Source organism: Poecile atricapillus, chromosome 4, assembly GCF_030490865.1.
Source record: "Poecile atricapillus isolate bPoeAtr1 chromosome 4, bPoeAtr1.hap1, whole genome shotgun sequence".
Classification (NCBI taxonomy): Eukaryota; Metazoa; Chordata; class Aves; order Passeriformes; family Paridae; genus Poecile; species Poecile atricapillus.
The window spans coordinates 70,769,019-70,786,511 of NC_081252.1; the positions used below are offsets into that span (position 1 = coordinate 70,769,019).

Below are 17,493 nucleotides of genomic sequence, written 5' to 3' on the forward strand. Positions count from 1 at the left end.
GAGACCTTCCCTGCAAAAAGCAGCATATGATTAACGTCAACCATACAGGTGAGGAAGATTTTGCCATATGAGTGTTTTACTTGCAAAGAGCCTGATTACCTGGATAAATCCCTTCATTAGGCCATTTCACCTCACAAGACCCACCTGAAATCTGAGTGGCCCCAATCCAGCCAAGTGGACAAGCCAACAAAAGGAAATCTAGACTCAGATCCTTGCTGCCTAGTGAAGACATAGAAGAAATTTTGTCATACAAAGATTCTGCAGCAATCCAAACTGGCCAATACTTCTGCAGCACTCAGATCTTCATCCACCTTTTGCCTGATTGGCCTGAAAGTTCCCAAGGTATCAGCTCTGTCTGCTGAGACACAGAAGCAGAAAGACAAATGCAGTGCTCAGTATTCAGAAGCAACTGCCCAAGAAGTAGGAGATGTGATTGTATGTTGTCCTCCTTCGTCCAATTTGTACCAAGTATTTCCCCTTGACCAACAGCTCTCCATGCAACACACAACCCCTGATGGAAGCTCCTTAGAGATGCCAGTCTTGCTCTGTTAACTGCAGTAAGAGCATGTAAGAGTGTTTCTCAACCTTTCCTAATCAGTGGACCATCCAGACCTTGGAAGAAACTCACAACTCCTTTTATATCTTGCTGTTGCTTAAGGATAGGTGACAAATAATAAGTCACATGGAATTGGCAAAATGTTGAAATATTAATATTTTACAAAACTGTAATTCAGTAGATATAATATCAAGACTTGTAACTACAAAAAAATTTAAAAATGGTATCTTCTATAGAAATCAGTTAGCACATAACTGCCCATATCAGGGTTTCTGGTTTAGAGCTGAAACACTGACTGATGTTTAGTGGACTGCCAGCCATCTGTAGACCACAGCTCAAGTACCTTGGATCTAAATCTCCCTCCTGTGACTAGGAAACCAATTTTAGGCAGTGTAATGCCTGACTTAGTAGACTGTATTAAGAAGTCTGGCTCTTGCTTTCTGCTGACTGCGACACTAAGGACAGCACCAAGGATCTGAAAGGGAATAGGTCATGATTCAAAATACTTCAGCCTTTGGTTGTTTGACTGCCTCAGTAGCATCTATTTAAGTCTGTAGTTTTGCTCTATCTCTCTCACGCCACCAAAAATCCATACAAAAGCCACACACACATTTCCCAATTCCCCTTATCAGGTTCCCTTCTATTAATTTGTTGAGCAAGGTGCCTGGAGGAGATATGTTACCTGTTACTCTGTGGAATACTGGACACATCACTTGATCTCTGTATGTCTTGGTGCCCTTACCCATACAATGGCAGTAAAAATCCCTCTAATGACACAACACTAAATTAATGCTTCAAAGTGCTTTAATACAGTGAATGGAAAAGGTCCCACAAAGGCAAAATGCTGTACAAAGGCAGCTGCAAAGGCCAAGCCCCTTGGTTATACTCCATAGCTGCCAAGCTGGTAAAACATCCTTCCTTACCACACCAGAACCAGTAAGATCTGTGATGTGCACACCAGAAAACCTTCCCCGTTGGGGCCAGGAGCATTTCCAGCACATCTGTGCTTGGGCAGGAGAATCTGGGTCATGGCTGCCAGAGCAGCAGGCAGTGCTGTCCCCTGCAGCGTGATCACACGCTCACATTTCATATCAAGGGCACGGCAAATGTCGCACCTGCGCTGGGTGCTCCTCTGTCACTTACTGTCACCAACAGGTTCTGCCCCCTCAGCTGAGCCAAAGGCTGCAGCAGGGATGCACACAAACTGAGCTGGGCACAGAGACCAAGTGCTCCTCACATGAAGGACAGCAGCAGTGCAAGGCTGCAGCCTCTGTTTTGGACAGATTACACCACTTTTTATAAAGGTAAAGTGTATCAGTAAACTTTGCAAGTATGGCAGGTGGTCTGTTCTTCCCACTTCCCAGCTCCAGAGCACAGAAGAGTCTACTGCAAACTCATCCCACAGCCTTGGCTGGGAGCTCAAGCTGCATTTTGGGTTCTTTGCTGTATTTTCAGATAATTTTACACTGCTGGTAAGGACTGTAGAGAGCAACAAACACCTGAATCCTTCATGTCACCTACCATGAAAAAAGAACCAAGTAAATAAAGCAGGCTATGAAGGACCTTCACATACATGATGCATGTCAATTAAAATGCAAATTCAGATGTATCAATAACCAATACATGATATATATCAGGTGGTATACATCAACAGAAACACTAATGCTGATGTATCAATAACCAACAAATTGAAGCTGTGCTCTGATTTATGAGAGCAGTCCTTGCCTGCTTGAGTAGATCTGCCTCTCATAAAAGCACAAGTTATCATTTTCTACCTTCAGATAACATCTATGATAAGACTTTTCAGGTTTTGTTTCATTCACAAATTTCTTTAGGCTTCCCATACACTTGAAAAGCAGGAGGAGGAAGGATCTGCTAAGTTTCTCTAAAATGGGAATTCTTTACAGATAGAAAGATGAAATCAATGTCTGACTCAGTAGCACTGAGATTAACACCAGATGAGGATGGGGGTGGCCAATCTCACAGCCTTGCTAAAACAGCATCACAATAACCAAGAAAGAGAAAGCTAACAAACTGTGATAGGGAAGGAAATTTCACTCAGCAGGTTAAATAATTTTTTGGTTGCCCCTTTGACTTTATTCAGAATCCAACTGCTTCCAGGGACAGCCGGAAGAAAGGATGCCTGACAGATCCCCAAATCCCTGATACTTCTACACAGGGATGGGAATTCCCAGTGAACATATCTAAGGATGCCATTCTCTTTCACATCAGAACATAAGAGATCAGAGAGGCCATTAATGATATTTCGATTTAAAAGAAAATAAATGGAGGCAAAAAAAGCATAATTAAGGCTGTGGATTCTCACCATGAAGAACATATTTAACCATTTTATATTAATTTGCAATGTACTTCCAAGCTTTTCACAGGAGGAATTCAAATGCCTAAGTCATCACACAGCATCATATCATCTACTGATAACCTGTCTAACCCAGCCTCATTTCTATTGACATTTCCTTCCTCTGCCACGTGTTCCAGATCGAAAATCTTTCAACAGGCAGTGTGATGTGTCTAACTTTCAGAACGGGAGCCAAAACCCTTTATTTCTGTTCTGTGTGATCCCAAGCACACAAAGTTTCGTATTTCTGAGAAGGGACAGGATTCCCCTGCCAATACAATAGGCAGCATTTACATACACCATTTTTAACTTCAAAGTGCCTGCAGACAAGAGCCAAAAGCAGCTATCCAGGATTGCCAGTGCTGTGCACTGTAGCTGAACTGGTCTGCAATGACAAAGACAGATCCCAAGACCTTCTCCTAGAGAGGCCTCTGCCATTTGAGGCAAATTGAATCTCCTTTGAAATGGATAGCAATAACCTGTAGTTGGTGAGATAGACCAATGGTCCCTTCTGGTCTGCCTCAGGGAAGATAAATTCACAACAGTTCATTACACTTCACAGATGAGGAAACTGAGATACAGGTGCTCCAGGATGTCCTTTGAGATGTACTCAGAGATGAAGAATGAAAAAAGGCTGTAATTAACCCACAAATAATGTTGTTACTCCCATTCCAGTTATTGTGAGAGACACAGGAACAAGCCACTCCAAGATGCAAAAATTGCAGTTCCAATGATCACAGGTATCCCTTGGTGGAAAAGTCATCTGTAATCCACTGCCATGAGAAAAGAAATATCCTGATTTTGTTCTCACTAAGATGAGTGAAAAAACTACATGGGAGTAGTACCACAGGAAAATGAGAATTCAGCTCTTAGAGGAAAAAGATATCCAGGGACACGATTATCTTTTTGTTTCACATTTGTACAGTACCTAGGGCAGATCCTGAACATAATATCTTTGACTTTAACACACAGCTATGGCAGAGACCTTGCTCTGAAGGTATCATTTCTCTTCTGAGGGTTTCCAGCACACAGCTCTGCAGGCAGAATAGAACCAGCCAGCACTCTGGACACAAAGCCCAAACACTAAAGGTGAAATGAGGTAAGAGAAGGTTTTCAGTAAGCTGCCTGACTTCCTGCTGAAAAAGGTGAGAAGTGCTCACAGGTTGTTCTTCAGCAATGTTTTAGGAATAGCAACTGCCAGGACAGAACCAGTAACAACCAAATCAGAGACAGTGGAAGCAGCAAAGCACCAAAGAGACAAAGCAAAGGCTTGCTTTTGTTTTAAAGCCCTTTCTGTTAGCTGAGTCATATCAGACATAACCCCTGTGGGGATCAGCAGAAGTCATAAGAGCACAAATCAACACTCACAGTGTGACCAAACCACACCACACCACTTTCTTCATAATCCTTATCAGTTAATAGGATTTAATGAAAAAGCAGCTACATAGATACAAGCAGAGGGGGGAAAAAACCCAACCAGGTGGCCATTCTACTTAAAGCACAGCTATCTGTACTGATGGATCAACTAGTGATTCATAATGAGAAGGGGAAACCAGATTAGACAGATTAAATCTTTGCCATGATCCTAATCTGAAGACCACTGTAGACCAAGGAATCAGGGATCCAACTCACAGTTACTCTGAATGGGTGCAGGCCTGTACTGTGCTGCAGGTGTATCCTGTCTGGTATGCACATACCTCTTGGATGCAGGAGCAATTTGCTCATCACCTGACATTAAACCTCCTGCCCATCTTTGTCTTCATCTAAGTGCGGCAAAAAGGTCTCTTGTGAACATCCTTTTCATCTGGCAGTAGAAGTGATAAATGGAAACATCTTTAGAAATAAAAAGAAAATGCTCTGAGAGCTGAAAAGATCAAAGTGTAAGAGAACCTTTCCACAGACAGATCTGCATAGTGTGCTGTGTCAGACTGGAGAGCTCTTCCATGTCAGACACCTCGGGGTTTCCAGGATCTGATGGAATGTAAGATTATTTATACTCTCCTCTTTTTTTTTGCAATGCTACCTCTAGCAAATGGTGTTTTAAGCAATACTCTAAAGAGTCTGAGTTTCTTCCTGGGATCGTAACAAACCAGCACTTCCTGGTGCAAAACATGCTTAAAGGATGGATGTACACTTAGCAATGGAAAGAAAGTAGTGACCAAGCTTGGCTTGCCCTAGGTTTCCTTGCAATATTCTTACTTATTACTATGACTACTAAATAATTAATCTTTACACTGCATATTCATTATTTGCTACTGAAAATGCAGCGTAACAAATAACTGGTACTGCCCTCTGCACAGCTGATTCCATGCTGTGACATGTTATTCAGATAACACTGAAGAGAACAGGAAGGTCTGTGTGCTCAGCTAATTACCTGACTGGTCAACTGCTCCAGGTCCTGCTCCCATCACATTTTTACCCAGTCTGTGTGTCTTAGATGAAATCATCTGTGTAGATGTGCATGTGCTGAGACAAGTAAGTTAAACTACCATCTCTGTGTAGACATTCTTTGTTCTTGAGGATTAGCTGGGTTACACGATAATGTGGGTTTTTTCAAAGTGGAAATTAGTCTAATAGAGAAGAAAGAAAAGCTGTCTTAGACAATACATGCTACATCTCACATTGCTAGCACAGATATCTGCACAGTTATACTGTTCACATTAAATCTTTTAAATATTTAACACTCTTTCCCAGAATGAAGTGCAAACCAAATAATGGCTGGCTGCAGCTGAATCCAAATGACAGACCTCCAGGGGCTAAATTCAACTCTAGAGCCCCCTAAAATCTTCATATCTGACATTTAATGTCTTATTGATACAGAACCATAACCAAGATGAAGGTGCGTTTTCCTTTTGATGTTTCATCTCATATGGCAAAAGAGACCTTGAAATTTATTTTCTGGAAACATGCTGATGGTGCAACATCATGGCACATTTCTTTCAGACAAAGAAAGTGACGGGCCCTTGCAGACGCTCTAAAATAACTTAAGAGCACAACAGATGTCCTCCTGAATCTGCAGGAGATGCATCTGTATGTACATGACAGAGAAAGCTGGCAAATTACTCACCTGATGCCATATATTAGCCCTCCCCAGTCACATTTCCAGAAGGGAGATCAGCCATCCTGCTGCCCCACCTTAAGCCTGTAATCCCCGTCCTCCACGAAATTTCCAAATGGCATCAAAAATTCCTTTTTCTCACTAAACCTCTTCTCAGGTGGAGCAGATAAACATATACCTCGAGCTTGCTCCGCTTTCCCCTGTTGCCTGGGAAGAATTTTCAGGGAATTTTTACATTAATTCCCACCTAGAGCAGTTTCAGCCACGGAAAAGCTGCAGGACAAGTGTAAAGAGCCACATGCTTCTTCTCCCCAGGCTGACGGGTTAAAGGGAGAGCGAGATCGTCTTTTGAGAGAGTGGGCGGCAAGTTGCAAAGAGGGAAGGAATATTTGATATTTCTTTTACAAAACAGAAGAAGAAAGCGGTGGCGGCGGCCGGGAGACCCCGCGGCCGCCTCTCCCACGCCCCCTCGCGAGCCCCCAGCCGCGCCGAGCCCGGTAACAAAGCGCCGCTGCCCAAATCCGTGTCCATTTTCCCACCCGCTGATGCTCCGTTCCCCCTCCGGACCCCGAGCCCGGCCACGGCAGAGCGCCGGGCGATGTCCCTCGCTCTCTTTCTCCCCTGTCACCTTGCGCTGTACAGAGCGGCAGCGCTTTGCCCTCCACCCCCCGGGTGATTTTCTCATGCTGGAAAATCCCATCTGACCCACCTGCCTCCTGCCTCACCCGCCGGGCAGCCGAGCGCCCCGGGCCCGACTACAACCTGCTAAATTTAGCCCAGTATCCACAGCAGGGGCGAGCGGGACCGGCGGCGCGGCCGCCGCACGCACACACGCGCGGACATGCGGGCACCCCGGGCACACGCGGCAGGTGCCGAGCGGCAGCTACTCACACCACTAGCCTGGAGATGATCCATGAGACCATGGCGCTGCCGTGTGCCGCAGGGCTGGCTCTCCCGGCAGGGAGGGCTCGCCCGGTGTCCTCGCCCGCTGCCGGCCGCCGCCCGAGTGCGCGGGGCGGGCGGCTCGGCCATCCGGCCCCGCAGCTCAGCGCAGCCTCACTGGCGGCACCGCCCGCAGCCAACGCGCAGCCGGGCCCAGCCGCCCACGCTGGGCAGGGCCCGCAGCCGCCCCCCGCGGGAGGAGGAGGAGCCCCCCACACTCCCCGCTGCCGCCGGACTCCCCAGAGAGAGACCCCGGGCTATGCGCGGAGCTTTTGGCTGTGGAAGGGGTCCCTGCCCCACCCGCGGCACCGGGCAGGTAGGCGGGCGCTCCTGGACCACCGCAGCAGAGCAGGACACGAAGGAAACCCTACGGACTGTTCACATCAAAGGAAAAGCAAAGCTAAGGCTCGGGGTAGAGGGGTGTCTTCGATCCACACAAAGAGAAGGATTTCCCCGCATCCCCCAAAGTGTCCAGGTACAACGGACAAGGGTATTGGCCACACGATCCACGTAAATTCTCGTCATCATCAGTGATGACAGGCAGCAATCACTCCTCAACATCAGTTTTCATTAGGGGGTCTCACGGCTGTCAAGTCCAATTTCCATGAGGAACAGCTGCCCACATACAAAACAACATATGTTTTCTTGACCTGCAGGTTGTTCTCTTTAAGCTTCCTTTGGGTTCTTTTCCTTTCTTTCACTGACACATGCCAAATGAAGTTAGATTGCCTGAAATCATCTCCCCTGCTTTGTTTTTTCCCTTCTACTGAAGGCACACATGCCCACGGCAATTCATGATGAGGTTTTGTCTTGCAGTAATCCTGAGATCTCAAGCTTGCCACCGGAGCAGCCCCAGTCTGTACTTGGAGGTTGGTCTGTGGAGCAGCTGGCCTGTTTCTGGCATTAGGTCCAGGGATCCAGCCACCCCTGGCCCTGGGTGCACTGCAGGATCCTCACCTCCATGCCACACACATGGTTCTTTCTGAAGACATCTGCATCTGCAGTGAAGTGTCCCCATCATTCTGAGACAGCATAGCTGAAAGATGCTGAAAATCTCCCATGTATTGTGAGTAACCTGGGAAGAACTCTTGCGAGGAGAGGCTGAACGATTCAAACCAGACACAGCAGTTCTAGGAGCTGATCACAGATTTCCACAGGTTACCACAGACAACCTCACAGCCCTGTCCACAGTATCCAGCCCGTATTGTAGAATGGTTTGGTTGGAAGAGACCTTGAAAGTCATCTCGTTCCAGCTCCCTGCCATGGGCAGGAAGAGCTCCCACTAGACCAGGTTGCTCAGAGCCCCATCCAGACTGATTTTACACCTCACCTGTCCCCTGCCGAGCTCAAAAGTTCTCCATAACTCCATAAGAAAAGGATCATCTTTTCTTTTGTTGGCTCTCTGGATCTGGTCCCCAGAAAACCAATACGTCTAGGGACAGACAGACCAACAACCCACAGCCTTCAGGTAAAGCTGCAGGCACAGAGAGACACGTAATTGAAGTTCAGCCCCTCTAGAAATGGTATTTGGTGGAAGATGCGCACGGCTGCGCTGCTCAGCTGGCCGCAGTGGGTCTGTTCCTCCAGCAGGGGGAACTTCCACGCCGCGCTCGGACCGGGCACCTCCGCACCGCCGCCGCGCTCCAGCAGCGCTTCTGCTCCCAGCGCCGCAATTCTGGGTTACAGACGGGCTGGGAGCCACAGCTGCGGGTATGGGGCCACCACACACTCCTTCCTCAGGGACTGTAAGGGTCGAGAGTAGCAGCATCGCTCCAGCCAGCATTGGCTGCTGTACAGGCACCACAAAGGCAGGGCTGGGTGGTGCGCTGCAGTGAGCAATGTAAATTAGGCGTCTTCTCCAGGCATGCTTGCTCTAAGCGAGAACTGTCTTCTCTCCAAAAGAAGCCATTAGGTCATTCAGCCCAAATTCTTAAAGCAGTGAATCATCCTGTGGCTGTCTTGCTTGTATATCGTAGCCAAATAAGTACTTGGAAATCTGTTATCCAAGATTTTTCCTGTGTCAGGATTATTCAGTGTGAGCTTTTAGACTGCATGTTGGCAGACAATCTACAACATTGTTACAATTAATGATGGGATATTATCAAGTACAAGGCACAGATCTCTCTGCAAGAATATTTGTTTTATCAACCACAGAACACAAAACTTGCTGCAAATTTCCTGGACCAACAAGAGAAGATATTGGATCATAAAGACAGATAATACAGAGGACAACACCCATAGCTGCAGAATATTAGTGCTCAAATCATAACTCAGCCTCATGTCCTCTTGATTCGCTCCAACGTTGAGCTAAGAGTCACCTCAGAGACTGACTCAGTGAGGTGGCTATTTGTTTTATTCAGTGCCAAGTATGTGGGGGATTGCTCCTCCTAACACATACATCCCGCACTTTTACACAGCACAATTTATGGTTAAATTCTTGCATATTCATTGCATTCCTTGGGATAGGAGTGGTTATACAAATTACTCTTGGAAATCGTTAATATTGTTAGCATACGTGGTGTGCAAGAGCAGTGTACTCTGGTGGTCGCACTGAGGAAAGCCCTGAGTCTTCCTCGGGCGCTGTTCTGATGAAGGCCAGCAGTCTTCCTCACTCTGCCCTTTTCACCTTTCTTTCTGAAGCATGCACAGTCCTTCGCTGGCTGGTTCAGCATTTTCTGCCAACAACAGGTTTTGTTCCTCTTATCTTGGCAAGGTGAATTCTGTTTCTCTTACCTAGACAAGGGTAAGGTGCATCCTGCTTCTTAGGCTTGTGATTAATGTTTGTTGACTCTTAATAGTCAACTCTTGCTTACATGAGTTAATTACTGGTCAACTCCTTTCACTCTTGCCTCCTCCCAGCCTCTTTCAGCTCACCATGTTCACTGCAACTCCTGCCAGTTGCCATTGCTACTAACCCCACTGCTCTTTTCTGGGGAGCAAACCTCAAAAAGGTTTGAGGATTTTTTCTTTTTTTTCTGGCTGGCAGCAACCTCTGCCAGGGGTAAGCAGGACATGGACCCTTCTTGTGCTGCTGCTTTGTACACAACTGGCACAACCACCCCATGACTGATCTTTAGCCTCAAATGTACGCGCAGTTAATGAGGTAGTCTGGTGATGGCAAACCTAAGGAGCCTGACTATGAATGCAGGGACCTTTACTGAAACAGCTGTTTGGCAAACAGAGGGTGAAGGAAAGAAATTCAACTCCACTGAGTCACCAGTGGAAGGGTGACAATGCCCCCTACCTACTCCTCATGGGCTGTGTCTTAGGACAGGCCACACAGCTCTGTGCCTATGAGCTTTGCACACGACATCCCAAGCATCCTGGAAAGAGATTTTGTTTGAAGAAAGCCTTCTCTTTGCTGTTAGACCACCTCATCCAGCCTATAAAAAACCAAACCAAACCGAACAGACTCCCAAAAAACAGAGAGACAAAAGAAGGGTTAAAGTGTAGGAAGATATATGAATTAATTTATACAGCCAGCTCAGCAGAAATGCCATCCAATGCTCATGGAACATTTTGGAACTGCTTTAGCAGTAGAAGATTTGGCAGTGAAAAATCCTACACAGATTGCACCATTAGATGGTCTGATTTCTGTTTCCCAAATTATAAAATAAATTAGCTTTGTTACTGAAGGCAGATCCACCACCCTTGCCCTAAATACTATGTAGTCTTCTCCTAGCAACTACTTTTCCCAAAAAGTTCACAGCCATGGAAAAGTCAGACCCCCCAACAGCTCTACTATAATGGGACTCATTCCTCTCTGCGCCAGGGAAAGGAGATCTCTGCCTCACAGCTGAACAACAACTGCCAAGCCAGGGCTTCTTAGAACAAAAGCGTCACTGACATACATGCACAGGGCACTGTTACCAAATCCAGAAAAGGTCAGAAAGTAGCAAGTGCAGACAACTCTTACGTCCTCCAATGAATCAAACCTACACCAGAGGCATTTAAGAACAGCTGAAGTGCAGACAACCCAGCCAAGAAATGTACCCAGGAATAGAGAAAAATATCAGACAGAAAACATGTGATAGTTGGGTGCTGAAGTTCATGTGGCACAACAAAACATGAATATAAAAATAGATAAACTACACATAACCATAGTGTACACATATATCATGCAGTGTTGTTACAACACCTAAAAAGTATCAGGAGAAGAGAGATAGTTTTATCAGGAATAAATAGTCTGTATCCCATCAAGGAATGCATGCACACACACACACACACATATATATACTCGGTAAATATACTCAGCCTCTTGAAAGAGAAATGTTTGCTGTTCCACCCACTGGAAAACAATGGGTGATTCCTTGCAGTTATCTTCTGACTTCTACTTGGGAAGTTAAACAAAAGAAAGAAATAAACGAAAACCTAATGGGGTAACAGGGACAGTTAAAGTGAAAATCCAAGAAGAATTCAGCTCCTGAACACAGTAATGAAAAATGCCCATTTCTGAAATGATAGCTTTACTAACAAATAGAGAGTAGACAGGAAAAGGTTAATCCTACTCATGGGGAGAATTGTTAAAGCATGGGAAGACATTCAGCATTTCCTGGCTGCTATTTCCATCTTTATTATTGAATTAACTGCTTCAGAGCTATGGACATTAGCAAGGAGAGATTAAGAAATGCCTATTTTGTCTCAAAAGTGGTGTGGTCTGGCACATTTGCATTGGGAATTGTGATTTCTGAGAAACACTCTTCATTTCAGTGACTCACTACCAGAGCTTGGGGAAAACATGGAGACCAGCATATCTGAATGTACCATTTGGCTTCAGGTAACCAAAATGGGAGGGCTTAGCCTCAATTATCCAAATACAGAACTCTGCAAAGTGCAGCCACTGATACTCAGTATCTCAGATATTAAGCTCAGAATACCTCAGGTCGTGTATCAAAAGTGTCTTCTGGGAAGTCTGCACTCTGCTTTCCATGTCCTCTTCTGTAACTTACATGATACAAGATGCCTCTGCCTTGGAATAAATCCATGTTTTAGATTAATCCATTAGTGGTTCTGAGGTATCTGCAGACCCTCCAGCTCCATGAGAAATTATCCTAGTTCAGTGTGTTTTCAATTTTACTGTTTCAGAATCCTAAAATCATAGAATATCCTGAGATAGAAGCAACACATAAGGAACAAAGAAATTGCTTGATTTACAGCATTTTATAAATTGATGAAAGAAGGACTGTATTTTAGACTGGGAATTACTTTTTTAATCTTAAAAGTCAATGAAGACATTAATAAATCACCATTGTTATTACAGTACTTCTGACACTCAGGTTAGATTCCTTGCTCCTTTTTAGCTGCTACCATCTTTCCACTGGCCTGTCACTGTTTATGTCCTAAGCAACCTGCTATAGACAGCATACAACTGAAATGTAAAACAAATGGAAACAGTTCAATAAAACCTCCCCTACATATAAGCAAAAAAAACCTACCCCAAACAAAAACAACAACACAAACCAACCCAAAAAAACTATCAATAATGACTTTGAATAATAAGGTGTAATGTCAAAACTTGAAACCAATAGAAAGACCAAGCTTATCTTGGCTTTAGAACAGGACATTTAATGGCCATGGCAAGCTTCTGTGGATGATGCACACTGATTAAAGACTAGGGAAGGTTTCTCTTTAAATTTGCTCATGTGTGTCCATCTGGGCCCTTATTATCAGCTACCTCCAGGAAGATACTGAGATGTACAGAGCTTTGATTTGATCCAGTGAGTCAGTCCTTACATTCTTGCTCTGGAAGAATGGATTGTTCTGTATTTTATTACTGTGTAGTGTTTAACGATGGTAACAATAGTGAATGTACTGAAGGATGACATGACCATGCTCTTGACCCTAAAGCAGACACAGAGAGAAAGGAGGCAGGCAATTAAGTGTCCGTGTGAACATGATGTTTGCTCAAGAGAGATATTGAGAGAAATACGGTCAGTGCACGGCCTTGAGGTTTCACTGAGGCGCCACACCATGCAAACAGGAATGCAAACGATAACAACAAGCTGTAAATAATGAAAGGGGCCCCTCTGATGAGCAGAAGAAGGAAAGAGAGAAGGAATGTGCAGGAGGCTATCCATAGCCCTAATTACATCAGGAGAATGCTGCAGACTGTTCTTAGCAGTTTCTGGAGACTATCTTCACAGACTGATGTAATAGAAGAATTGAAGGCAATAAGAGAGGAAAGCAAAATGGGCTTCTTCGCTATCCCTTGCTGAATTACCTTTAACCAACTAATTTGGTATCCCAGGCACTGCTCTGTTTAGCAGTATCCTGCACATAGATGAAATCACCCAAACAATTACTAGACTAATATGGCAATATAAAAACATGTTTTAATAACTGTATAAATACTACTTAATGGTAAGTTTTAATAAAAGGCTGCTATTGACCTTCCAGATCAATTTAAATCCCAGCACAAACCAGGATATGGTTTCAATTCTGTGGAGAGCCCTGAGGGAGCCAGATGGAAACGAGTTGCCCCAGCACAGCTGGCAAAGATGCCTTCCCACAGGAGCTGCTCAGAGGTACTTGCAGGCAAGCAGCAACCTCGCTGTGAGAACACTCATTTCTCCAGGGGTTTTCTCAGATTTCTGCCAGCATTTTCCTCTTCCTCCAGTACACCAGAACACACCTGCATCTCCCATGTGTGTCCTGTTCTGCTCCTCTCAAGGCGTGTAAACCACTCACTGCCTTGTTACTGTTTTGTCCTCAGTTACAAATGCAAAGAGAAATGCTGAATGTCAAAGCACAGAGCATATTAAAGACACCAACTCTCATACACTGTATATACATGAATGTGAAATTCCACCACACTAAGCTACTTTCGGTTTTATTCCATTCTGCAAAAAGTAAAAAAGGATGATAGGGAAAAGAGCCTGCTTTTTATGGACAAGTTATATAACTAAATTTTTTCTCTGCAGTCAGGATATATGAAAAACTTGCAGCATCATCCTGCTTCTCTCCCTCTCATGTGGCAGTAGGAACAAGAATTAATCATCTTCCCAGGGACAAAAAAGGCTACATTCTAAAACTGAAACACAAAAAATCCAGGATCCAAACACAATAATTTGAGGCTTCAGAGGAAAAAAAAAAAAAGTACAAAGGAAAACTACATCCATTGTGATAAGAGTTTTCAAGTTACCTTCTACAGGCTATTTATAGAGGTTCCCCATCCCTATAAACTTTACTCCCTCCTAAAGCCTTACAATATCTCACTTTAATGCCATTTTTAATGAGACCAGATAATGGTTCCTTGGTTTGGTACCCGCTTACAGCTCACAAAGGTCAAAGTGAGTGCTGTGGGCATTGCATATAAAGAGCTCCCAACACTTCATGTGGCTACTGAAAGTATTCTAATACATTTCTGAAACGTGCATGCCTGACTGAGGAGCACTAGCAGTAGTTTTTTCCCTACAAATAGTGATCCAGTACATGTGCCTACCATGAGATTTGAAAAGGCTACAGCTGAAAATAGAAATTTGGACTCTAAGCAGTCTATACTTCAATATCACAATGTACCCTAATGAAGAGAAAATGAAGAAATTTGCTTATCCTAATGAAATTCTAATGAAGAAAATTGCTTAAAAAACATCATCATCATCATTTTAAAATAGCATATGTGCTCAACCCCCTTTTCCATATCAGTCTCCAGCCAGAAAACTGCAAGTTCCAACCCCTAAAGTTGCTAAATGAAGCATTTGCAAATACATGTTCTCCCTCCATACTCCAGTAAGAGACTCATAATTGCAATGCATGCAGGTGATGCAGTGTTTTCTGTGCTCCCTTCTCCCTCAGACACCAGCCCAGCCATCCTCTGTTGAAAATAGTTTCCAGATCTCTAAGAGCCCAGAGATTCTCCAAGTGCCACTGAAAAGAAATAGACAAAATACAGCCAGTGACCAGCACTGCCAACAGCGATGAAGGTGTATCTCTATCCCATGGGAAGTGTGCCATCACATCATAAAGTCCTCCCAGAACTACCCTGACACCAGGCAGGGTGCTGCTGATAAAGGTGTTGCTGTAGCAACACAGAGCTTACTCTGAGGCAGCTACACAGGAATGTCCTCAGGAGCCCTGGGGATGATTTTCTGCTCGTGCCAAGCTCTGCACTGCTGAGGCTACACCTGACTTCGTACAACAACTCAGTTACAAGTAGCCAATGGAGATGATTGTGTCCAAATTTCAGCTCAAAGCAGGGCCAGCTCTGAGCCTGTGTTACACTGTGGAGGACATCATCTCCAATAATATTTTAAAAAACAGTCTAGACATGAATTTGTAAATGGTAGCAGTTATAGTGCAGCGAAAAATGAGACAGTTTTACCCTTACAACAACTCTGTAAAAGTGGTGTGTTGGACAGAGATCTGAAGCTGTCTCAGCACTGAAGCTGTCTCCCCTGGTGCCAGCAGCACAGCAGCTATCAGAGCACTGTGCAAACTGCTGTGTTACAACCTCTTAGGTTAAGACATTGCTCTCTTGGGTGGAAAATTTATTCTGCAAAAGTCAAGTGCATTCCTTCTATTTGCTATAGGCAAGAGGATTTCAAACCTTGGCTTTGGTTTTTAGCAAACACACATGGTGGGCAGCTGCAGCCGCTACTTAAGAGTTAATCCCTGTAATATCCTTTGTTAATCTAACTACAATGATCAAGTAACATATTCAACATGGTCAGAGAGTATGTTAGATTAACAGGATTACCTGCTGATGAGGGTAATACTACCCTGTATTTATTCAGCACTTCTCTGAAGAACAGAAGGTACCTTTCAAAGATGGGTAAATATTTGTCAATCCCAGAGGTGAAAATGTAAGTGCGAAGAGGCTAAGTAACAACACCAGTTCCACACAGTGAACCAGTAGCACCATTCCCAGACATGCTTTAACACGGCATTCCTAGACCCATAGGTTGGAACAACCTACTCAAAAAGTCCTAATCACAGCACAGCCTCCTCTCCCATGCTAACAGGCTGCCTATAAAGCAACATTTCTATGGCCAGTTAAAACTCCATTTTCACTACTCATATTTTGCTGAATTTGAAAGAGTTTACACAAATACATTTGGGGAGCAAAAAAGCCAACAGTACTTTCCTTTGCACTATAGCGTGTCTAACACACTGCTATGGAATAGTCAAATGTAAACCTTCTGAACCATCTGTAACTTTTATATGTATCTTTGATAGCTTGTGCTTGTGATTATTTTGAATTCTTTGCGTATTAAACAATACATGGGTTCAAAAGAGTCTGATAAAATAATGAACTTGAAGAATAAAGCTTTCAATTTTCTCCCTCTTTAAAAGATGGTTTACACCCACAACCAGTTCCTGTGATTCCTGTCCATAGACCTTATTCTTCTAATGATCATAAGGTCACCTGTACCACAGGAAACCTGGGAGAGCTGAGCATGCACTGTACTCCTCATTAGCTCATTAGTGCCCCATTCCAGCATTCATTGCAGTAGCTTCTGACAAAGAAAAAAACCCCAGAACTTCAATTCCTGCCTAATTTGGGCAACAATGTGTAAACCAGAGTAGCACAGACACCACTCCACTTCATGTTTGTATCTAGTTCAGCATTTACTCTAGCAGAAAGGATAGAACGTAAGTCAATAATTAGAGACCTCTACAGCAAATGAGGAAGATCAGACATCTCTGAGGGATAATTTGTCCCACTTATTCTAGACATCTATTTTAGTATGAATCTCCTTCTGGAGATGTTTTTCTTCACTCCCTGTAGAGTAGGCTTAGACAATGAGATGCCTGCTGGTGGATGAAGTTCATTAAATGCATATTTTCTGTGCTGGCAGATTGTGACCTTCATGTCATACAAAGTGAGATACATCCAACCTCTGCTGCAACCAGAGGCACGATGCTAATAATTTCATGGAGTGAGTCAGGGAGCCCAACATTAACATACAACCATGCCTGCTAAAATTCAGTCCTCTGATGATCTGCTACATTTTTTTCTCAATCCCACATTTATAAAATCATTTTCCTTGATTTCCTTCTCAATACCACATTTATAAAATCATTAGCCTTGCTAATTTCAATCACTATTTCAATCACCTCGAGTATTTATCTACTTGTTTCTTTAAAACAGTTCTATCTCCAATTACCCTACCTGAAGGTTTTAAGCTCCTCCTCATTGTTTATGTGTCCAAGTTTGTTGGACAACAGAGACAGCCTGGAATAACTTGGCTGCATTTCTTATATTCTCATTAGAAAATTACAACTGTAGATTTTATTATGTGATGAACTGTGCATAGGAAATAAGAGTAAAAAGCAGCAGTAGAAATCTATGCCACAGCAGAAGTTCCTCTGCATAGGAAACTGGAAAATGTCATTATGCTATTTAGGGCAGTGGATATTGGGAAGCAGGAAAAGTTCAAATTTACCTTCTTATGCTTTTCAAAAGAGATGACAGACAGGACAGATTGCAGTCTTCCTCTTACAAGAAGACAAGGCTGACATATGATCTCTTAAATCAGTGGATGAAATTCCTAGTTTCACTGGAGTTAGGAATCTGCTTTAGAACCACTGTTTTAATTTTAGGCACAAACCTCTACCATCAAAGCCTAGGGTTTGGAGAGC

At 43.9% G+C, this 17,493-nt stretch overlaps 1 protein-coding gene across 9 annotated transcripts in view; it reads right to left on the bottom strand.

Annotated features, from left to right (window-relative positions):
* Positions 1-7,050, bottom strand: part of REEP1 (receptor accessory protein 1) — a 64,745-nt gene extending 57,695 nt beyond the window's left edge. For 2 of the 9 annotated variants that reach the window (XM_058837965.1, XM_058837967.1), the window contains exon 1: positions 6,862-7,050. In XM_058837965.1, the coding sequence (XP_058693948.1) occupies positions 6,862-6,893 (32 nt within the window). In that variant the 5' untranslated portion in view covers positions 6,894-7,050. Of the gene's footprint in view, positions 1-6,679; positions 6,821-6,861 lie in introns of those variants that run through there. The other 7 variants (XM_058837963.1, XM_058837969.1, XM_058837964.1 and 4 more) reach the window with 5 other exon arrangements.
* Positions 7,051-17,493: the final 10,443 nt, after the last annotated feature.